Here is a 19,252-nt window from a genome sequence, read left to right on the forward strand (position 1 = left end):
TCTAGGTCAACAGCTTCCAACTGTGGGAATCTTTCAACCCATGTTCCTTAGATTCACATTAGAATTTACATAATTTTCCAGCCTGACACTGACATTCTGCTATATCCCCTCATTCCTGACCTCCCAGCTCCTTATCTGTCTGCATGCTGCTGTGTCACTTAAATAAGTTTTACTTTTCTCTGGATCTTAAAATATTTAAAGGACTTTCCTTCTGGCTCCATAACCACTGAACTTAAGAGAAATTCTGATTCACATAAATTCTTGCCCTAATTACTTGAAGATTTTAGTTAACAGGGTCACTTGTCACTCTCTCCAACATCATTTACATCACAATTTTTGGTGATTTCATTACCCATGAGATGAGTTTCTCAGTTTCCTGGACTCTCAATTCCTTCATCTCTTTTTTTGATGATGTCATCTTTAATATCAGTCAAACTCATGTTATATACTTGACCTCATTATTATCAGTGTTTGCAAATTCTCTTTCATTTCAATTTCAGGCATCTCATTCTCCACCCACCACCTCCTATTTTTCTAGTTCACTGCTTCTAGTAATCCTAATGCTTAAAATCTTTTTGTCTATGCAGATCTCTGTAATTCATCAGTTCTTTTAACTCTCCTCCCAACTTATGTCCTCACTTTTGTCCTTACACAAGTTTCATGGTTTATCACCATAAATTATAAATCATTATATTGACTATCCTTTGCAAGTATCTTCAGTTCTCTTGCCTCCCTTGTTTCAGGATATGCTATGGTAAACAACAATCCTGGTTAAATCCAACTCTCCACCTATTTTTTGAGCAAGAGGAAAAGCACACATCTTTCTAGTTGGCCCTACTTTAACTTTATAAGCAGTAATTTCAAGTGAGTCCACTGTCCTCAAACTCCCAACACCTTCTGCCCTGTTTAGAAGATGATTTTGTTTCCTTTACTACACAAGCAATTACCATGAGGTCTCTCCACTTACCTATTCCCGTCTATTTTTCATTTCTTCCTGTTACTATTCCTGGACTCTGTGCCAATCCTCTTTTGCCATAGAACCTAATCCTATCATTACTCAACACCTTTGCATGAGAAATTTTCCTATTTTCTTTGGTCTTATCAATGTTACCCTCTCTATTTTTTTCCACCAACGTACAAAAAAGCTGTTATTTCTCCCATCCTAAACAAACCAACCAACAAACAAAAAACAAAAAACAAAACAAAACTTCTGTCATGATTCCATTTTCTTCTTCAGCCACTACCCCGTATATCCTTCCTTTTCCAGCATAACTCCAAAAGTTACTGTCTCTGACATGTCCCTGTTTCTTGAGTTTATTCCTACCAGATTTTCACCTCCACTCCACTGAAATTGCTTTTTCAATGACTTCCAATGATCTTCATGGTGCTACTCAGATCTCAATATTACATGACCTATTAGCAGCATTTGACAAAGTTAGTCATATTACTTTTAACCTTTCTTTAGTCTTTTAGGATTCAATACTTTCTTGGTTCATCTTTTAGATCTCTGACTGCTTGTTTTTAGTCTTATTTTCTGTTTCTGCCTTATCTCTTTGGCTTTTAAATGTTGGCTTTACTCCAATACTTGGACTTTTTTTCTTTCTGTCTGTTCTCATTCTTCTATGATATCACCTACTCTTACGCTTTTAAGCTTCATTTTGTGTTGGTATGATAATTCCTTCCTTTTTATTCTGTAGTCCAAATAAAGATGTTCAGTAGTAGTTGTTCCAGATTTTCATAGATCCAAACTGATCTTTTGGTATCTTTTTCCCACCTCTAGAAACATGCCCTCCTGAAAATCTATTCTTTCAATTGTTTGGGCATCAGTCTTGGTATCATCATTTAATTGCTTCTCTTATGCCCCTCAGCAATCCATCAGAAAATTCCATTCACTTTACTTTTATGGATAAACCCAGAATTTAATGATTTTTCACTCCTTCTGCTACCATACGCTGCCCTGAGCTACTATAACATTTTAGCTGGATTATTCCATTAGCTTCCTAACTGGTTATCTCGTTCCTGCCATTGTTCTTCTTCAGTTGATCCTCAACACAGCAGCCAGAGTGGTTCTATTAAAACATAAACCAAATCATGACTTTTACCTTCCCAGAACTCTCTAATGACTTCCCATCTTACTTAAATTAAAGCCCAAAATTCTAATAACGGCATAGAAATTTTTACATAACCTGTCCTCCCGTTTCTCCCTTTCCCCTCTGACTTCATTTCCTATTATTTTACCCCTTGCTCAGGTTAATTCAGCTATACTGACTTCATTGTAGCCTCAGAAAGCTACATTGGTTTCTCTCTAACACCCTAAATACACACTTCAATGCCTTTGAATATGCTATTTCCTCTTCCTCATAATCTCTTTCTTAGATACCTAACCATCCATTCAGATGGACCTCACTGAGGTCTTTTCCCAAATGCCACCTTTTTAATGAGGACTTTCCTTGGTCTTCTATCTTAAAATTGCACCTCCCCATCCCTCATATTTATCATATTTCCTAATTGTTTCATTTTTCTCCATAGCTTTTATCAACATCTTATATCTTATTTCTCTTAAAAGCTATACAAGGAAGGATAGGGATTTTTGTTTTATCCCTTGCTATATCCTTGAAGACCACAACATGGAATGTACTTAATAATTTTTGTTGAATGAGTAAACTCTTCCTCTGAGATAGGATCACAACTTGCAGGTGTAAGCCTGACACCTGGTTGGATTCTCTGAGTCACTTGGCTATGTAACTCTACGGTCCCAAATCTTACACATTACATTAATTCTCACAACAATCTTCTAAAAATAAATGTTATTATTATCCTCATTTTAATGCCTGAGAAAACCGGTCTTATAAAAGCTAAGCACTTTGCAAAAGTCAGACACCTAATAAATAATAGTACCAGAGTTTGCATTTAGGCACAGTGAAGTAGATTCTAAACTGTAAACTATTATTCTGTGAGTTAAGAAAGCCAACATTTTCATATATTAAAAACAAACTGGTTGCTTTGGAGAAACACAAGTTTTTCTGACACTGATAATAAAATAAAGTTTATTCCATTGGATATTTTATAGAATAAGACTAATGAATTTGATCTTGATCTTATGAGCACTGCAGAATCATTGAATTGGGCAGATGAAATAATAAACAATAGTAGTATTAATCAGGAAATCATGATGTTCTGAGCTAAGGGTTTAGTGGAGATGGAGAGTACAGACTCATGAGATTTTATAAGTGATTTGGTAGATATAGAGGGAGATGGAAGAAATTAGTTAAGATACATAAATGAATAGTTAGGAAACTTGCTAGGAAAGTAAGCCAGAGTATGAGTAGTTGGATGAGCCTGAACAACAGGCAGACATCAGGAGTGGAGTTTCCATTGGCATTGAGCTCTAGATTGAGCATGCATGTACAATAAAGTAAAAATGTGAAAGGGCTAATAGATTATATTTCTGAGTTTGAAACTTCAAATGAAGAGCCATTCCTAGTGATGAAAAGATTTAATATGAAGCCATGGAAAGTAGTTTTTGAAGTGTGAAGGAGCTAAAATTTATTGGTAAAATAGGATGTAAAGTGCTCTTGAGGCATTTTTTTAGCTGAATCATCCTTCCATTTAGAAATGAAACTGTCCAGAATGGTGGCAAGATGTGGGATGGTGAGAAATACTAGAAGTGTGTCCCAGAACTTTTCCCACTTACATGGTTTTTCCATTTACACTTAGATGAAATGTACATGAATTCGATCACAGAATTATAGATTTATGCCCACTTATCTGATAAGTTACTTAAGTTGGGGAGTGCTAATTAAAACATTCTTAAACTATACTCCAACAAATAAAGTGCCATCATTTGATTAAAAAATAAAAAGAAGAAAGATAAAGAGAGAAAACAGAAGGAGAAACATCTGTTAAAACTAGGAACTGCACAAGGCATATTGCATAATTTTATGTCACTTCACTCTCAGAAAAATTTCAATTCTTCCAATTATTGATTTATTCAATGTATATGTACTGAGTAGCTATAGGTGTCAGGTCTCATGGTAGGTATTTTGGTAAGTATTTTATTCCATTTCCTCATTCATGAGGAAAAGAGATTCAGGAATTTTAGGTCAATTAACCAGAACCAGATCCCATAGCTGGCATCACTAGTTGCCTCAACACAAAACACCAAAACTGGTGGGTACAGTGCTATCCAGAGGTTGGAACACCAATTGGGCCTAAATATAATATATATACAGAAACAACAAATGACTTCTTGAAGATAACCATCTCTACATATCCTGGGTAAAGGAAAGAGAAAGGAGAACTATACAATCATCATTTGTCATTAACAAATTGTCAGATGGGCAGGAATTTCCAGGTGTGACCTTGGAAGTGAAACTTGTATAAAAGGCAGGTTTATCATTATACCTAAAGAAAAAATTATCTCACTGTATTCATAAGCTCAGTAATAAGGTTTATTACAAGTATTTTATACCAAAGGGATACATCATTCAAAGTTTAAAAATCTAGCTTAATAATGGAAAAATCCAAGATAGCCACCAATCACGAATTATGAATTCTGTCCTGGTTCATGAGATGTTTCAGTGAGTTTCTATTTACCTTAGATGGTCTACAATGCTTTCCTAGTGTGGTAGGTTTAGCAACACAAGATCCATTCTCTTCTGGGGTAAGGAGTTTGTTTGCTTGCTTATTTATTTATTTATTTATTTATCTATCTATCTGTAATAAGGTTTTTTTTTTTTTAAATTTCAATTCCAGTATAGTTAACATGCATTATTCTATTAGTTACAGGTGTGCAATATGGTGATTCAACAGTTCTATACATCATACTCAGTGCTCATCATAAGTGTACTCTTAATCCCCTTCACCTACTTCACTTTTCCCCTACCCACTTCCCTTCTGATATGCTTTATTTTAAATGAGTACCCTCAATTAAAGTTATTTTTTTTCAATAAGAATATTTTTTACTTGAAGCATACTACAAAATGTGTGGTCCCCAAAGGGGTTCTTTAAGTTCTTTGCCTTTTAAGTTCCCAACTTCTTGCATGAGTACAATTTTGCATTTGTAGTTCATAGCCATAATCCTTTAAAATAACTAAAGAACTAATGAAAATTTTTACACAGATTTTCTTCTTCTGAATTGTGCTAGCAGACAAGTGAGTGATGTGAGTGAGACAGAAGGTGGCTGTTGAAATGTAAAAACATGTATCAACAGGCAATCTGTGAATGTTGCTAGATTCCTTTGTCAAATTTCTCTGAAACTAAATGCACATATTTTCAACCTTTTCTGACACTTAGAATGTTTCATGATACTTTGCTCAACTAGTTTATACAGTGACTTTTCTGCTCCCACTTCCACCCATTTCAGATTCTATTATTTTTTTTTTTTTTAATTTTTTTTCAACGTTTATTTATTTTTGGGACAGAGAGAGACAGAGCATGAACGGGCGAGGGGCAGAGAGAGAGGGAGACACAGAATCGGAAACAGGCTCCAGGCTCTGAGCCATCAGCCCAGAGCCTGACGGCGGGGCTCGAACTCCCGGACCGCGAGATCGTGACCTGGCTGAAGTCGGACGCTTAACCGACTGCGCCACCCAGGAGCCCCTCAGATTCTATTATTAAACTTTAATTTTAAATTTGAATTGGAACAAAACAAAGAAAGAACAGTGGTAGGAATGAGGAGTCAAATGTCAAGAATCCAAGATCTAAGTTCTATGTAATTATTAATTTGTGATACGACTTTGGGAACTGGGATTTTCGGATACTTCTTATGCTTTCTAATTGATTAAAAATATATATCCTTTGGATATACCAAATATATATTAAAGATCTTGATAAACATGATCTCAGTTTAAGTTAACAATAACTCTGTTAGGCATAATTACAGTTCTTTTACAGATTATTAAAAAGATCAGAAGGTTAAGTAATTTTTCTAAGGCTATACAGCTAATAGACACCTGAGTTGGAATTTCTACTCAAGTATGTTTCTCCCCCTGCCAAAAGCATTCTCCTTTTTATTGTTTTTTGATATACCCTTCATTATATTTAAGCAGGTGGAAGGTCATAGTATATAGGGCACAGGGACAAATTTGGCTATTCTACTTAATAGCATTGTACACTTAGCCTCTTTAAGTACTAATTTATTCCTCTGAAAGATGGACATGTTGGAGGTGTTGAGAATCGGTGAAATAATATGAAAAAGTGACTAGCATAGTATCTAGCACTAACTACATTATTTCTACCTGTCATGATAGGAACACTGAAGACACAGAGTTAGATGGTTAGAATTCTTAGTGATACTTTATAAGTCACAGCCACATTAGAGTTGATAAACTTTAGTATTCTGGTCTTTATAGCATAGAAAGAACAGTAAAATATTCTAAAGATTATCTAAGTCACTATCTTATCCTCAATTCAATTCCTGAAGGTCCTTGGTCCTGGAAAGGGGTTCCCTGGACAATTAACACAACTATTTCCAAGAACAAATAATTGTGAAAGAATATGCTGAACTTGGATTTATAAATCAAAGAGGATTTGAAAATCACTGAATGTAATGTTTAAAATTAACTTGTTGAGACAGCAGAGTTGAAAAATAGACTCTAATATCTGTGGTAATTGCCTAAAATAGCTAGGAAGCTTAAAAAAAACACATTGCTTAAACCATGTTTATTAGCATTTGCTTATATTTTCTATCTCTTTCACAAAAGAGCCATAAATTATGTATATAATAGGAACTCAATGAGAGAATAGATGAATGAAATAGTAGATGAATGAAATAGATGAATCAGAGAATAGATGAATGAAAGAGTAGATGACTAACATAAAACTCTCTCTTTCCTCAATATACTCATGCACTTTCTTGCATCTGTTCAAATTACCCTCACAACATTTAGTTACTGAAGCTGTAGATTAAGTGTTGTGAGATTTCGGAATCATCAATCAATTTATGTTAGCAGTTTATTGAGCAGCATCCTCTCTAAAAGTGATAGTAAATTTTACTTGGAATAAAATAATAAAAGTCCCACCATTTTGGTAAATTAATGACATTCATACCACCTTAGGAAACATAAGTACACAGTGCCCAATTTAAAAAGAAAGTGACATGTACATTAAGGTTCCTCCTTTTAACAATTTCAGATGACTAGACCTAAGCAACATATAATTATGTGACATATCTGTCAAGAGTGGTTAGTGTTTCAGGCACATTCTAGCAAAGACGAGCATTATTTGTGCAAGCTGTTCACTTGTCACTGGTCAAAAATAAATCATACATGTCAAAACAAAAGCAAGAATTCTAAGTTATTAAACGTGACAAATATTTGATTAAAATATCCAAGTCTGGATTTTGTTGCACTAAAAGCAATACATGTGAAGTTCTTTAGACAAGGAAAAGCAAAGTAATTGTCTTTCTCTTGTAACAACAACAATACAAATGAAATAGAAAATCGAGTTAAAAGAAAAGCAAGAAAAACCTCCATTCAACCTTTCCAAAGAATGATCTTTTGATGAACATAGAAAATAAAACAGAGCCTGAAAATAAAGGACTTACCCACCAGCTGATACAAACAAAACAACAGCAAAAAACTATCAATCTTCCCAGTCCAAAAAAAAAAAAAAAAAAAAAAGCAACTAACCAACCAACCAAAATAGGATAGGAACCAGCAAAAAGCAGAAACTGCTCTGTAATTCCCCAAAACTCATACAGTCTCAACATAGAAAATTATATATATATTTTTTAATTTTTTTTTCAACGTTTATTTATTTTTGGGACAGAGAGAGACAGAGCATGAATGGGGGAGGGGCAGAGAGAGAGGGAGACACAGAATCGGAAACAGGCTCCAGGCTCCGAGCCATCAGCCCAGAGCCTGACGCGGGGCTCGAACTCACGGACCGCGAGATCGTGACCTGGCTGAAGCCAGACGCTTAACCGACTGCGCCACCCAGGCGCCCCGAAAATTATATTTTAAAAAGATAGTAAGTGGCTTTTTACTAAAGATTTCCCCATAAAACACTTCTTATCAAATCACTAGGTATAACTTTTTATTTTTAATCAGGGTTTCAAGAAACAGCATAGTTAAGTCAATATAAAGCACTTCACACTGTAGACCCAATCATTGGTTAACATGTGATAGCTCTTCAAAAACTCTTATTCCAAAGGATCATATTTATCTGTAAGTCATGTAACTCAACTTCCCCCAATTACAGAGAGCTAGGGAAGTTCATTTTTTTTAAAAAGAGCAAAAGTGATTATTAGAGTACCAATGGTCAACTTATACATTTAATATAATATGATTTTACTATAATATGACTCATTTAGTGTAATATGACATAATTATATGCTGTTTTAAGTACAGTAGTCAAGAAAAGTTAACCTGTAGGCAGTATAAATGTATGTGGCATAATAATTTTTAAATTCATTCAACAGTGTTTATTAAATACCAATTACATATGCTATGTGCAATGTTTGCTGTTAAGGATGGATGATTAAGGTAGGGTCTCACAATCCAGAAAGAGAACATAGGGTTTTATCTAAACGAAACCTAGTCTTCCCTTCATAACTGAAAAAGAATCAGATTTTGTTCACATATCAAAATCTTCAGGGAAGATGATGAGTTTAGAGGTATATTATAAATATTCTAAACCAATTAAGTCAGTTTACCTGCTTGCCATCTAATCAGGTGATTGGCTCAGGATAACATGTGACCCAATTCTGGCAAATCTTAAAGGAACTCAACTCTGCTATGAAGTTTATAAGAAAATTTTTTTTATTGAGGAAGAATTGGCCCCTTTTCTTTTGCTACATGGTGTCACCTGTGGCAGTCTCCTTGTAACCATGATCTGGACTAAAAACAAGTAAACACATTGGAAATGAGAAACAAAAATATGCAAAGAAACTGGGTTTATGATAAAATTGGTTAGCTGCTGCAATAAAAAACTCTGGAACCACTCAACTAATGAACTTCTTGTTATATGAGATAATTAATTTTTCATATTGTTAAAGCCAGTTAAATCAGCATTTTCTGTTACTTGCAGCCCAAAATATTTTAAAGAAAAGGTAAATGGTGAAGTAAGCAAAATATATAATATGCTAAGAACTATATCGGTAGTGGGTACAAGGGCTGAGACATCCTCAAAGAGGATAAAAAGTTGAGCTGAGTCCTAAAGGACTCTGTGTAACAACAGGACAACTGCATTTCAAGAAGAGAGAAATGCCATGTATAAAGCAATCAAGGCATGAAAGATCTCTGAAAATTTGAGTAACAACTTGGGAATAGAGAAGTCTATGTTTGGATGTAGAAAGCCATACAAAATGGGGGTGGAGAGTAGGCAGAGTAGAAATTATGAAAATGTATTTCAAGGTCATATTTAATTGGAATTACAGAATTAGCTAGCTATCTGTGTGTTACCCTGGAACGATACCCTACTTTATGAGTTCTGGATCAAATTGTATTACATAGAGATTATACCAAGAGCCATGTGGAGTATGGATGGGCTGGAGATAAGTAAGAACAGGAGGAGAGGGAGGAGGAGGGGAGGAGGAGGAGGAGAGAGAAGGAGAAGAAGGAGAAGGGGAGGAGGAGGAGGAGGAAGAGGAGGAGGTGGGGGGGAAGGAGGGGGAGGAGGAAAAAAACAAACAAAAATTAGAAGGCCTTCTACTTGCAATAGTCCAAGTAGGTAATACTGGACTTGAGCTTGGTAAAAAGGCTTGAGCTAAGGTGCTAGGCATAGAAATGAAAAAGAGACAAATTTAAGACATTGTTAGGAGAAGCAAGAGTTAGGTCTTAAGGACTAATTAAATGAGGAAGGTGAGTGGATAATTTTTCTGTGTTGGATATCTTGGTAGTGGCTGTTAACCAGGATACTGAATATAAAAAACGAGGTTTGGACACAGCGTGGGCAAGGATTGAAAAAGAAAGGGAGCATAGGGATATTTAATTCAGTTTTGGACCTCTTGGGCTGAGACACCAGTTACCCAGCATAGCTACATAAAAAACTTAATAATGATCTATCTAGATAAAATGGTTTAAAAATATACCCATATGTTAAGTCAACTTGGAAATACAGAATTGTTGGACAAAAGACATTTTTAGAGGATGTCTGCCAAAATGGTGATTCTTAATCAGGTAGTTAGGCAATAGTCTTTTTTGTCTGTTGAGATTAATCTTAGTTTTTGAAAAGAAAGCCAATTAATATATATGAGGGTGCATACTGGTTTTCCTTCCATGTCCTCTTTCTCTTGGCCAAATTTCTTGATGGCCAAATTTCTTGAGTCATCCACATTTTTTCACCTCCATGGCAGACAATGCTGTGGGTTTACCAGATCAAGCAGCATTTTGCTTCTGTACATAGCTAGATACTTGGTCCACGTTCTTATATTCTCTTGCATGTAGTTAGAGCCTTGTTACTGATTTTGGCCTATGAAATGTAGGCAAAAGTGGCATGCCTCTAGACCTGGCACTTGAAAATACTTTTGATATGATGCTCTGGTTTTCTCTCTTTTTAAAAAACTCTGGATATAGGTACAGGGAATCTGAGTGAGAACTCCAAACTCGGGGGACAACTGAACCATAAGATGGAAGCCCGGCAAGTACTATCAATGTGCTACTACATTCCCATTCTGTTACCAGTCCAGATCTTTCTCCTGCTTTTTAGGCTTCTATGTCTAATTGCTTACTGGGTTTTTTACTTAGAAGGAAACTAAAGATGAATTTTACTTACATTTTATTATTGCCAAGTTCTGGACTGGAGCATGGGAATTTATTTTCTAACTCATTTAACTTGATGAAATGGGATGATTTGAATTGCATTAGCATATTGCTGGTTGCTTAAGTAAATAGTGTTTTTGAAAAAACTGAGTCTTGGTTTTTTATAATATAAAGTCTTGCTTTTATATAGTATGTATTAAACAATAAGTACAAACTGAGACTAAGAAAATTACTCAGAAATTGTTTTCTTATCACTCATGGCTTCATAGTAAAACTAAGAGAACAGATTTAATGTTTTAGGTATGAATCAGGAACCACATAAGAAAAATTCTGGGAAAAACCTACAGTTTCCTTCAAAACTCCTTCAAGTATACAGTGTTTTTGGAGCTTACTACACACACTTATTAATTAATATTATAATTGATAGTACTTGTGAGTCATGCTCATATGTAAAACTTCTGAGTATTAGATATAGAGATCTCAATTTACTATATTGTTTTCTTTTCAGTTTTGCTTTAAAGTTAAGGAAAAGCCACTACTTTAGTATTTTAATGAGTACCTAATTATGGATAGAAAGACAAACAAACATTTTATGAATTCTTTGAGTTGTACTTTCTTTAGAAGTAGATATTGAATTGTCAAGAGACCTGAATTGGGTATTAGATGTCATTAAAAAAAAGATATTTTAGGGGCGCCTGGGTGGCGCAGTCGGTTAAGCGTCCGACTTCAGCCAGGTCACGATCTCACGGTCTGTGAGTTCAAGCCCCGCGTCAGGCTCTGGGCTGATGGCTCAGAGCCTGGAGCCTGTTTCTGATTCTGTGTCTCCCTCTCACTCTGCCCCTCCCCCGTTCATGCTCTGTCTCTCTCTGTCCCAAAAATAAATAAACGTTGAAAAAAAAATTAAAAAAAAAAGATATTTTAATCTCAATTCTTTAGCTAGCTAGATGATTGTAATTGGAAAAATCACTTGTTGAAATCCTTTACTGGGTAAAAAAAAAGTGCTATAGCAGTTGATTTCTAAGGCTCCATTCGACTCCCAAATCCTATAACTCTATGAATATTTATTAGTCTATTTATTTTGGAAGCCAAATTCAAATATTATTAAAAGACAAAGACAATTACTAAACAGAATGCCTTTTTGTTGACCATATATTTTGTTAGCTAAATTAAGGCTGCAGTCTGATTGGGAAACAGTGAAAATTAAGCAGCATAGTGTTGTTTTTCAAGGACTTACCCCAAATCTTTAGCATTAACAATGACAGAGGAAGACTGATATTATTATAGGGACACCAGATTACTATCTAAGGAAGCAGTGATACAATGGCAGTGTCTATTCTACTGAAAATTGTTGGAGAGTGGATTAGAAAGTTCAGTTCCCAAAGGCCAGATCTGGTCTAAGTTACAACATTTGAGGTCAGTATGTATGCACAAAATGTTCATTTTTATAGCTCTTGACTTTTTAAAAAAAACAAAATAGAAGAATTTGAAGGGGAAATAATTTAAACTATGGATAAATTTAAGGTTGACCTTTATTCCTGGCTATTGTATTCATTTGAGATAGAACTTTGTTTAAGATTCTAAAATTCTATTTTCATATGTATTTAATTAAAAAAAAAAATAACAAATGGGGCACCTGGTGGCTCAGTTGGTTCAGTGTCCGACTTCGGCTTACATCATGATCTCGCCGTTCCAGAGTTCAAACACCGCATCGGGCTCTGTGCCAATAGCTCAGAGCCTGGAGCCTGTTTCAGATTCTGTGTCTCCCTTTCATTCTCTGTCCCTCCCCCGTTTGTGCTCTCTCTCTCTCTCTCAATAATAAACATTAAAATAATAATAATAATAACACAAATGATATAAGATAATTAATTTAAAATTACATTGTTTTTAAAATCTTTTTATTTAAAGAACTATGTAAGACTTAACATAAAATAGAAATAAAACAGAAAAAAAACCCAGCTGTTCCTTTATTGTGCCTTAACTAGAAAATTATGCTAATGCATTTTACAGATTATAACATAAAACGTAAACTTTCTTAAAAATATCCATCACTTTTTTTCAGGTTGGTTGAGGTAAAGAATAGCTATTGTTAGCTTAGCAAATTGCTTTATTGGAGAGATTTTATCCTGTGTATACTTTTCTGAGAACAATACATGAAAGACGATTATAAGAGATCAATATTAAACGACAGCAAGCCATATCTCTACCTTATAAAAAAAAGTAAAGCAATAATTTATTATTCATTACATTGTAAAAGTAAAAGGTGAATTAGTAGTAATGTAATGATTCTAGTAGGTAAAGGACTGAGGCTTTAAAACCTTCTATTGATTCTGTATTATGCATGCTCTATTACACTGTGATAACTCCGTAAAGTACCTCTTTACTCTTTCTTCAGGGAGTGTTTCAGATACCAAAGTAGAGAGCACTTACCTCCTTTGTGTATACATTTGTATGCCTGTATCGATATTTAACTCTGACAGAATGGGAGTGCACGTTTAGGCTTTTTTATTTACTTGATGGCCAGCCCTGTCTCTCTACTTTGTCGTTACATTTTGGATGGATTACTGTAAGGTGGACAGAATTTGTTGTCAGTTCTCTCCTTCTAGTTTCTTCCCACCACATAGCCTGTGAGCTTGTCTAGGCAAGGACTGTTCTGTTTTATCCTTAATAGTTCAACGGTGTCTAGTATCTCAATGTTTGTCACATAAATGAACAAATGCTAACCTAATTCATCACAAGCACTATGATCTGAACATATATACACATATATACCTACACATTAGAAGAAAACTTCTGGGAGGGAACAATACTTAACCTAAAGGAATGACTCACTAATGATAAAATTTCAGGTATCAGGTGTGATATATTTAGGAGAAGGGGTGAGAGGGACATGTGTGACTTCAAATCACATGATGCAACATGTCCACATTATTTTGCTTTATTTAGAGTATTTCCTCCTTTGAGAAATTACCCCAAAATTCTAGAGGAGAAAAGTTTAGGACTGAGTGTTTAGAAAATGAATGGGCGATTTTGCATCATCTCAATTTTATGAGTGGCAGATTAAAGCTCATAGGATTTGATCCTTCAATGCCATTGCTGTCTTGGGAACCCCTTGTGGTGCTAGAAATACCATTGTCTTAAGTCATTCAGGACCAGCAGACACTGCTGAAACAACTTGTTCTTTGAGCCCTAATTCGTGACTTCCGCTCACACTCTCCCTTCAATCCAGTCTTGACTTTACTAGTGATAGGCATCAATCCCCTGAAATTGCCCTAGGCTTCCTTGCCAGCTCTGGTTTGGACATCAAGTCTGACTGACTGCTCAAGCAGCCCTCTTCTGCCCCCTTCTGTCACAAGTCTGCATGTGCACAGCTGGACCCAGGCAAGTTAATCCCATTCATTCATTCAATAATAATTTATTGAATATTTTCAAACACCATGCACCATACTAGCAAAAATTAGTATTAGTACTGTATAGAAACAAAATTGCTGCACTTAGAGTTTGAAAATGGGAGCTTCACCTCAGGCTTTCCCTATACTTTGAAGGGAACACTTTCAGATTTTTGTAACATGTGACTTAAGTAACAATTTATAAAGGATCCATGTTATAAAATGGTTCCCCACCACACAGATTTTGATTCAGACTGGTTCTCTCTCAGGGCTTATTCAGTCAGACTTAAGAGTATGAAAGATGGCAGCATTGCTGCGCAATTTACAACAGATCCTATAGCATACTGATTCTCTAATTAAAAAACAAAACCAACATATATTTTAAAATCTTTACCTTAAACAGAGAAATGCTCATCTTAGGTCAGGTGATAGAGCTATGTGATAGATATGGAGTTACAGGGCTTGGTAAACAATTGGACATGTTAGTGAGGAACAGGGAAGATCTAAGCCCTGGGTGAGCAGGGCAAGATGTTGAGTTCCATGTTGAACATGCTGAATCTGAGGAAGTGAGAGCTCATCCAAGTGAAAAATAAAATCATTAAATTGTATGGATTTATTTGTTTAAGTGTATCATGGAGGGTCTGAGCTGCATCTTTAACATTTTAACTAAAACATTCTATATACAAATATTCCCTAAGCTTGATGCTAGGTGCAAGGTATTTTTTTAAACTCCAGGCCATGTTTTAAATATGATTAATATTATTTCATGCTTAGGATATCTTTCCTGATACTTTTTAAATTTAAGGTTTAAAAGGATGTAGGGATTTTAAAATCTCGCTCCTTGTTTTCATTTTCCTCTTCCCATATTCTTACAAATTAAGCACTCAAGAACAAACATTTCATTTGTAATTTATCTTCTTGTCTATTCCTTCTATATTACTCTCTTTTTGAATCAGTGAGAGGTGAAATGGGCTTTGTTTTTTGTCTTTCTTTTCTTCGTTAGGGTGAGAATTATACAGAGACAGACCTTCCTCGCAATTCTTTGGAAAGAGTGACATAATTAAATTTATTGTGAACTTCCAAGTATGACACTGATTTACAACTTTGTTTGCATTCACTGTTGCCTTTCAAATGACTCCAATTTTCATGCTACTTTAGCAAATGAAGGACTTACTTTGGGGGCACATGTATTACAACAATCATTACTCTAGTAGAGAAGTCCTTAATATTTTATTCTACTTTTTAAAGATATCTTTTTGAATTATATTTTATATACATATTATATTTTGGTTCAAATATTTAAATCAAGATCATTATCAGGTCATGTCACTTTTTAACATGCTTTAATTTTCATAAACACATGTCAAAAAAAGTGAAAAGCACAAAAAATAAGTGAAGTTTTAAAGGAAATAACCACTGAGTTTGACTGAGTTCTAGTTTTACTATGAGAGCAGAAGACCACCAAGTGTATCTACTTAACTTCCCCTAGCTAGGTAGCAGCTGATTGAAAACCTGAGGAGCGTAAGACTTCATTTAGAGCTTGATATAAGAGTCTATTCAGTGACTGGCCCAGTGCTGGTCATGTGTGTGATGCCTCACTATACTGACATAGTAGAGGAAAATGTTCTGCTTTTTATATTAGGTATTTAAAATAAAAATGAACATCAGAATAAACACTGGTGGTTGATAGTTTCTTGTACCTCTACTTTCCTATGAAATGCTTGAGTTATTTTCATGGGAAGAATGGTGTCAATATGGGTAACATTCCTCGAAGCAGTAAAACATACTCAAAAGTTAGACTTTTTTCTACTAATTAAAGTTCTTCACTAGCAATTGAAGCTAGTAAATGATGCCTGCCATACATATGTGAGGACAAAAGATAGGTCTATTTAATTTGTGGATCATTGATATTTGTAATTAAAAGTTTTACTATGAAGGTGAGTCCACAAGTTTAGTAATAAAAGTAGGAAGTATGGCATCCAATGAACATCGTGTTCAATAGGATCAAGAATAGGTGATAATGGAAGAAGATAATGGAGGATAATATCTCTTAAGTTTTATTTCTCCACTAAAAACATTCAAAATTTATGTTTGGAGAAAAGTTGAGTACCCTAGGGATTTGCAACACCAAGCATATGTTAGCCTTCACTATTCACCACTGAATTGTACAAAAATTATTTTTTCTTTTTTTTTTCAAACGTTTATTTATTTTTGGGACAGAGAGAGACAGAGCATGAACGGGGGAGGGGCATAGAGAGAGGGAGACACAGAATCAGAAACGGGCTCCAGGCTCTGAGCCATCAGCCCAGAGCCTGACGCGGGGCTCGAACTCACGGACCGCGAGATCGTGACCTGGCTGAAGTCGGACGCTTAACCGACTGCGCCACCCAGGCGCCCCTAAAAATTACTTTTAAAGCACACATTCTTCCCAAACATCCACTATCTCATAAGTAGATTTTATACTGAAATCTTCAATGAATAGATATGACCACAAATAGCACAGGTGATTTAAAACTACAGCAAAGCTATCATCCAGATTTAAAATTCTGATTGGATGTAAACAGAAGCAACTGTACAAAGGGGAGAATTTGAAGACAATGACAGTTAAATTATACTCATAAATAAAAATAACCTTGACAAACACTCAACTTTGGCAGAGTTTTAAGTAGAGGTTTATATCAATGACAAGGGAAGAAATCTTCCACTTCTTCCAAAGCTCTATGGAGAGAAATTGACAATTAAAAAAAAAAGTCATCTTGTCCTATTTTAGTTAATCTTACCAGTAAAGACGATGGGCAATCTGGATGCTTTGCAATGAACGGTGCAATAGGAGTTGTACTAGAGGACTTTCAAGGTTCCATTCAAACTTGGCAGCCTGAAGTAAGAGATATAATTACTTACTTCTCTTCTCAGTAGCAAAATTATAGCAGACTACAAAGGGACTTAAGAGGCTTAAGAAAAGACAAGGGGAAACAGCATAAACATCTTAACAAAATGTTAATATCATATTTGATAACCTTATTAGCTGGTGTATAATAACATAAAACACACATCACACAATTTGGATTTGTGTAGTCTCTTTCTTATTTATGCTTTAGTATCACAGGATAATAAATAGAGCAGATGGTTGATGGTGTTCAACCATGCCTAGGAGAATCCTGGAACCCACAAAAGTAAATAATATCATGATTAGTGTCCTAGATATAAAAATGTCACTATTAAACAATAGATATTTGTCTTCTTTGGGGAATGAAATTAATCCATATTCAAAGCCTTAGCTGAAATCACCAATTGATATGTCAGTATTAACCTGCAGAACTTGACATGTTACTTAGAGGTTTCAAAGCTGATTGTTGCCACCCTAAGCCACCCATCCCACAATCCTTTCCCTCATCTCCATTCTGAACAGCTCTTTAGGAGTTTCTAGGATACCCAACCTGGTGGAAAATACAGACAGCAATGGCAGCCCCTAATATCCTGTGGACCTAATTCAGACTTCCACCTGTACTCTGCAGGGACCTCACTATCAGTACACAGTACAGTACCTGGGCCCCATCATCATCCTAGAAATTCAAATATGTTGTGAAAGTGAAAACCAGGCTCTCTTGATAAAAGTTTCCATCCCTGCTTAAGAGGCAAGGCTTCTATCTTTAGCTGCTCAATAGCCATTTAAGTCACACACACACACAGACACTCATACACAGAATTTAAGGCAGATTACATACTATAGTGCAGAATTTAAGCCAGGTCCTATACTATAGTACAGACAACAGATAAAAGTGGGCACAACATGCATTCAGATACACACCGGAAGAAATACCTCAATATGCTGACCATACTCAAGGATGAGAAAGTTTATAAATTCCTAAGGTATAAGAGTGCCAAAGATGATTTCAGCAAATTTGCATAAACTCTTGATGCTGTCTGAATGTATAAAGACCATAATGTATGTTGTCTTAAACTGCAGCTATGGCTTTCTTTCACTTACTTGCTAATACTGGGCTGACTAGGTCATAAGTTGTGTTCATGACCTAATCGTATATCATATAAGCACATGAGCAAGAGAGGTGTCTTGGAATTTACTTCCATGCTTTTCTTTTTAGATTTCCCCATTATTTCTTCTTGATGCAATAACTACTTGTTGCTCTTAAATTGCTTCATTGTTTCTAAACTATAAAGCATCACTCTGTGTACTGATACAATTTTTCCCCTAAATGCTACCTCACCATCTAGGAGGGAGGCAGGCAATATTTCTGGTGCACACTGCATTATTATGAAATGTTCTTGGAACCTACCCACATGGTGTTGACCTGTGGTTTGCAGTAACTTCTGGGTCTGTGTCTTAATTGCTTTCTATGAACAATATGTCCTGTTTTTGTTATGGTCTTACAGTTTTATCTTATTGCTTTAATATATCCTGCATAATGCTAACAAGATAATACATAAAATAACACACTTCAAGAAAATAACGAATGGGGTAGAATTTTTTGTTTCAAAAGTTTTTATGTTTTTGAATTTTTTTTTATTTTATTTATTCTTGAGACAGAGGGAGACAGAGTGTGAACAGGGGAGGGGCAGAGAGAGAGGGAGACTGAATCCAAACAGGCTCCAGGCTCCGAGCTGTCAGCACAGAGCCCTATGTGGGGCTCAAATTCATGAACCATGAGATCATGACCTGAGCCGAAGTCAGACGCTTAACCGACTGAGCCACCCAGGTGCCCAAGAGTTTTTATGTTTTTAAACTTTTGAAGGCAGGAGAGAACGTGGAAGTTTAATGGCAAATTCTATAATAAATGTTTTGAAAATTCTTCCTAATTTTATTTTTCTAGCCATTTCTTTCCACCTCAAATCATTTTCTAAATTTCACTTTTGTTCAAATATTTATTTACTTTTGGGAGAGTGCAAGTGGGGGAGGGGCAGAGAAGGGGACAGAGGATGGGAAGCTAGCTCTACAATGACCGGAAATGGCCTCTTGGATGACAGGCTGACAGCAGCGAGCCGGATGTGGGGCTCAAACTCACAAACTGCGAGATAATGTCCTGAGCTGAAGTTGGATGCTCAACTGACTGAGCTACCCGGGTGCCCCTATAATCTTCATTTTTATTTTTTTATTTTTATTTTTTAAAAAATTTTTGTAAGTTTTTACTTATATATGTATGTATG

General features: G+C 35.4%; 1 protein-coding gene across 5 annotated transcripts in view; it reads right to left on the minus strand.

Moving 5' to 3' along the window:
- Positions 1-19,252, minus strand: part of PIK3C2G (phosphatidylinositol-4-phosphate 3-kinase catalytic subunit type 2 gamma) — a 354,340-nt gene that overhangs the window by 175,981 nt on the left and 159,107 nt on the right. For all 5 annotated transcript variants that reach the window (XM_040488787.1, XM_040488785.1, XM_040488783.1 and 2 more), the window contains one exon: positions 16,870-16,964. In XM_040488787.1, the coding sequence (XP_040344721.1) occupies positions 16,870-16,964 (95 nt within the window). The remainder of the gene's footprint in view (positions 1-16,869; positions 16,965-19,252) is intronic.

The sequence above is a fragment of the Herpailurus yagouaroundi genome, unplaced genomic scaffold (genome assembly GCF_014898765.1).
Source record: "Herpailurus yagouaroundi ecotype Mexico unplaced genomic scaffold, PumYag 166, whole genome shotgun sequence".
Lineage (NCBI taxonomy): Eukaryota > Metazoa > Chordata > Mammalia > Carnivora > Felidae > Herpailurus > Herpailurus yagouaroundi.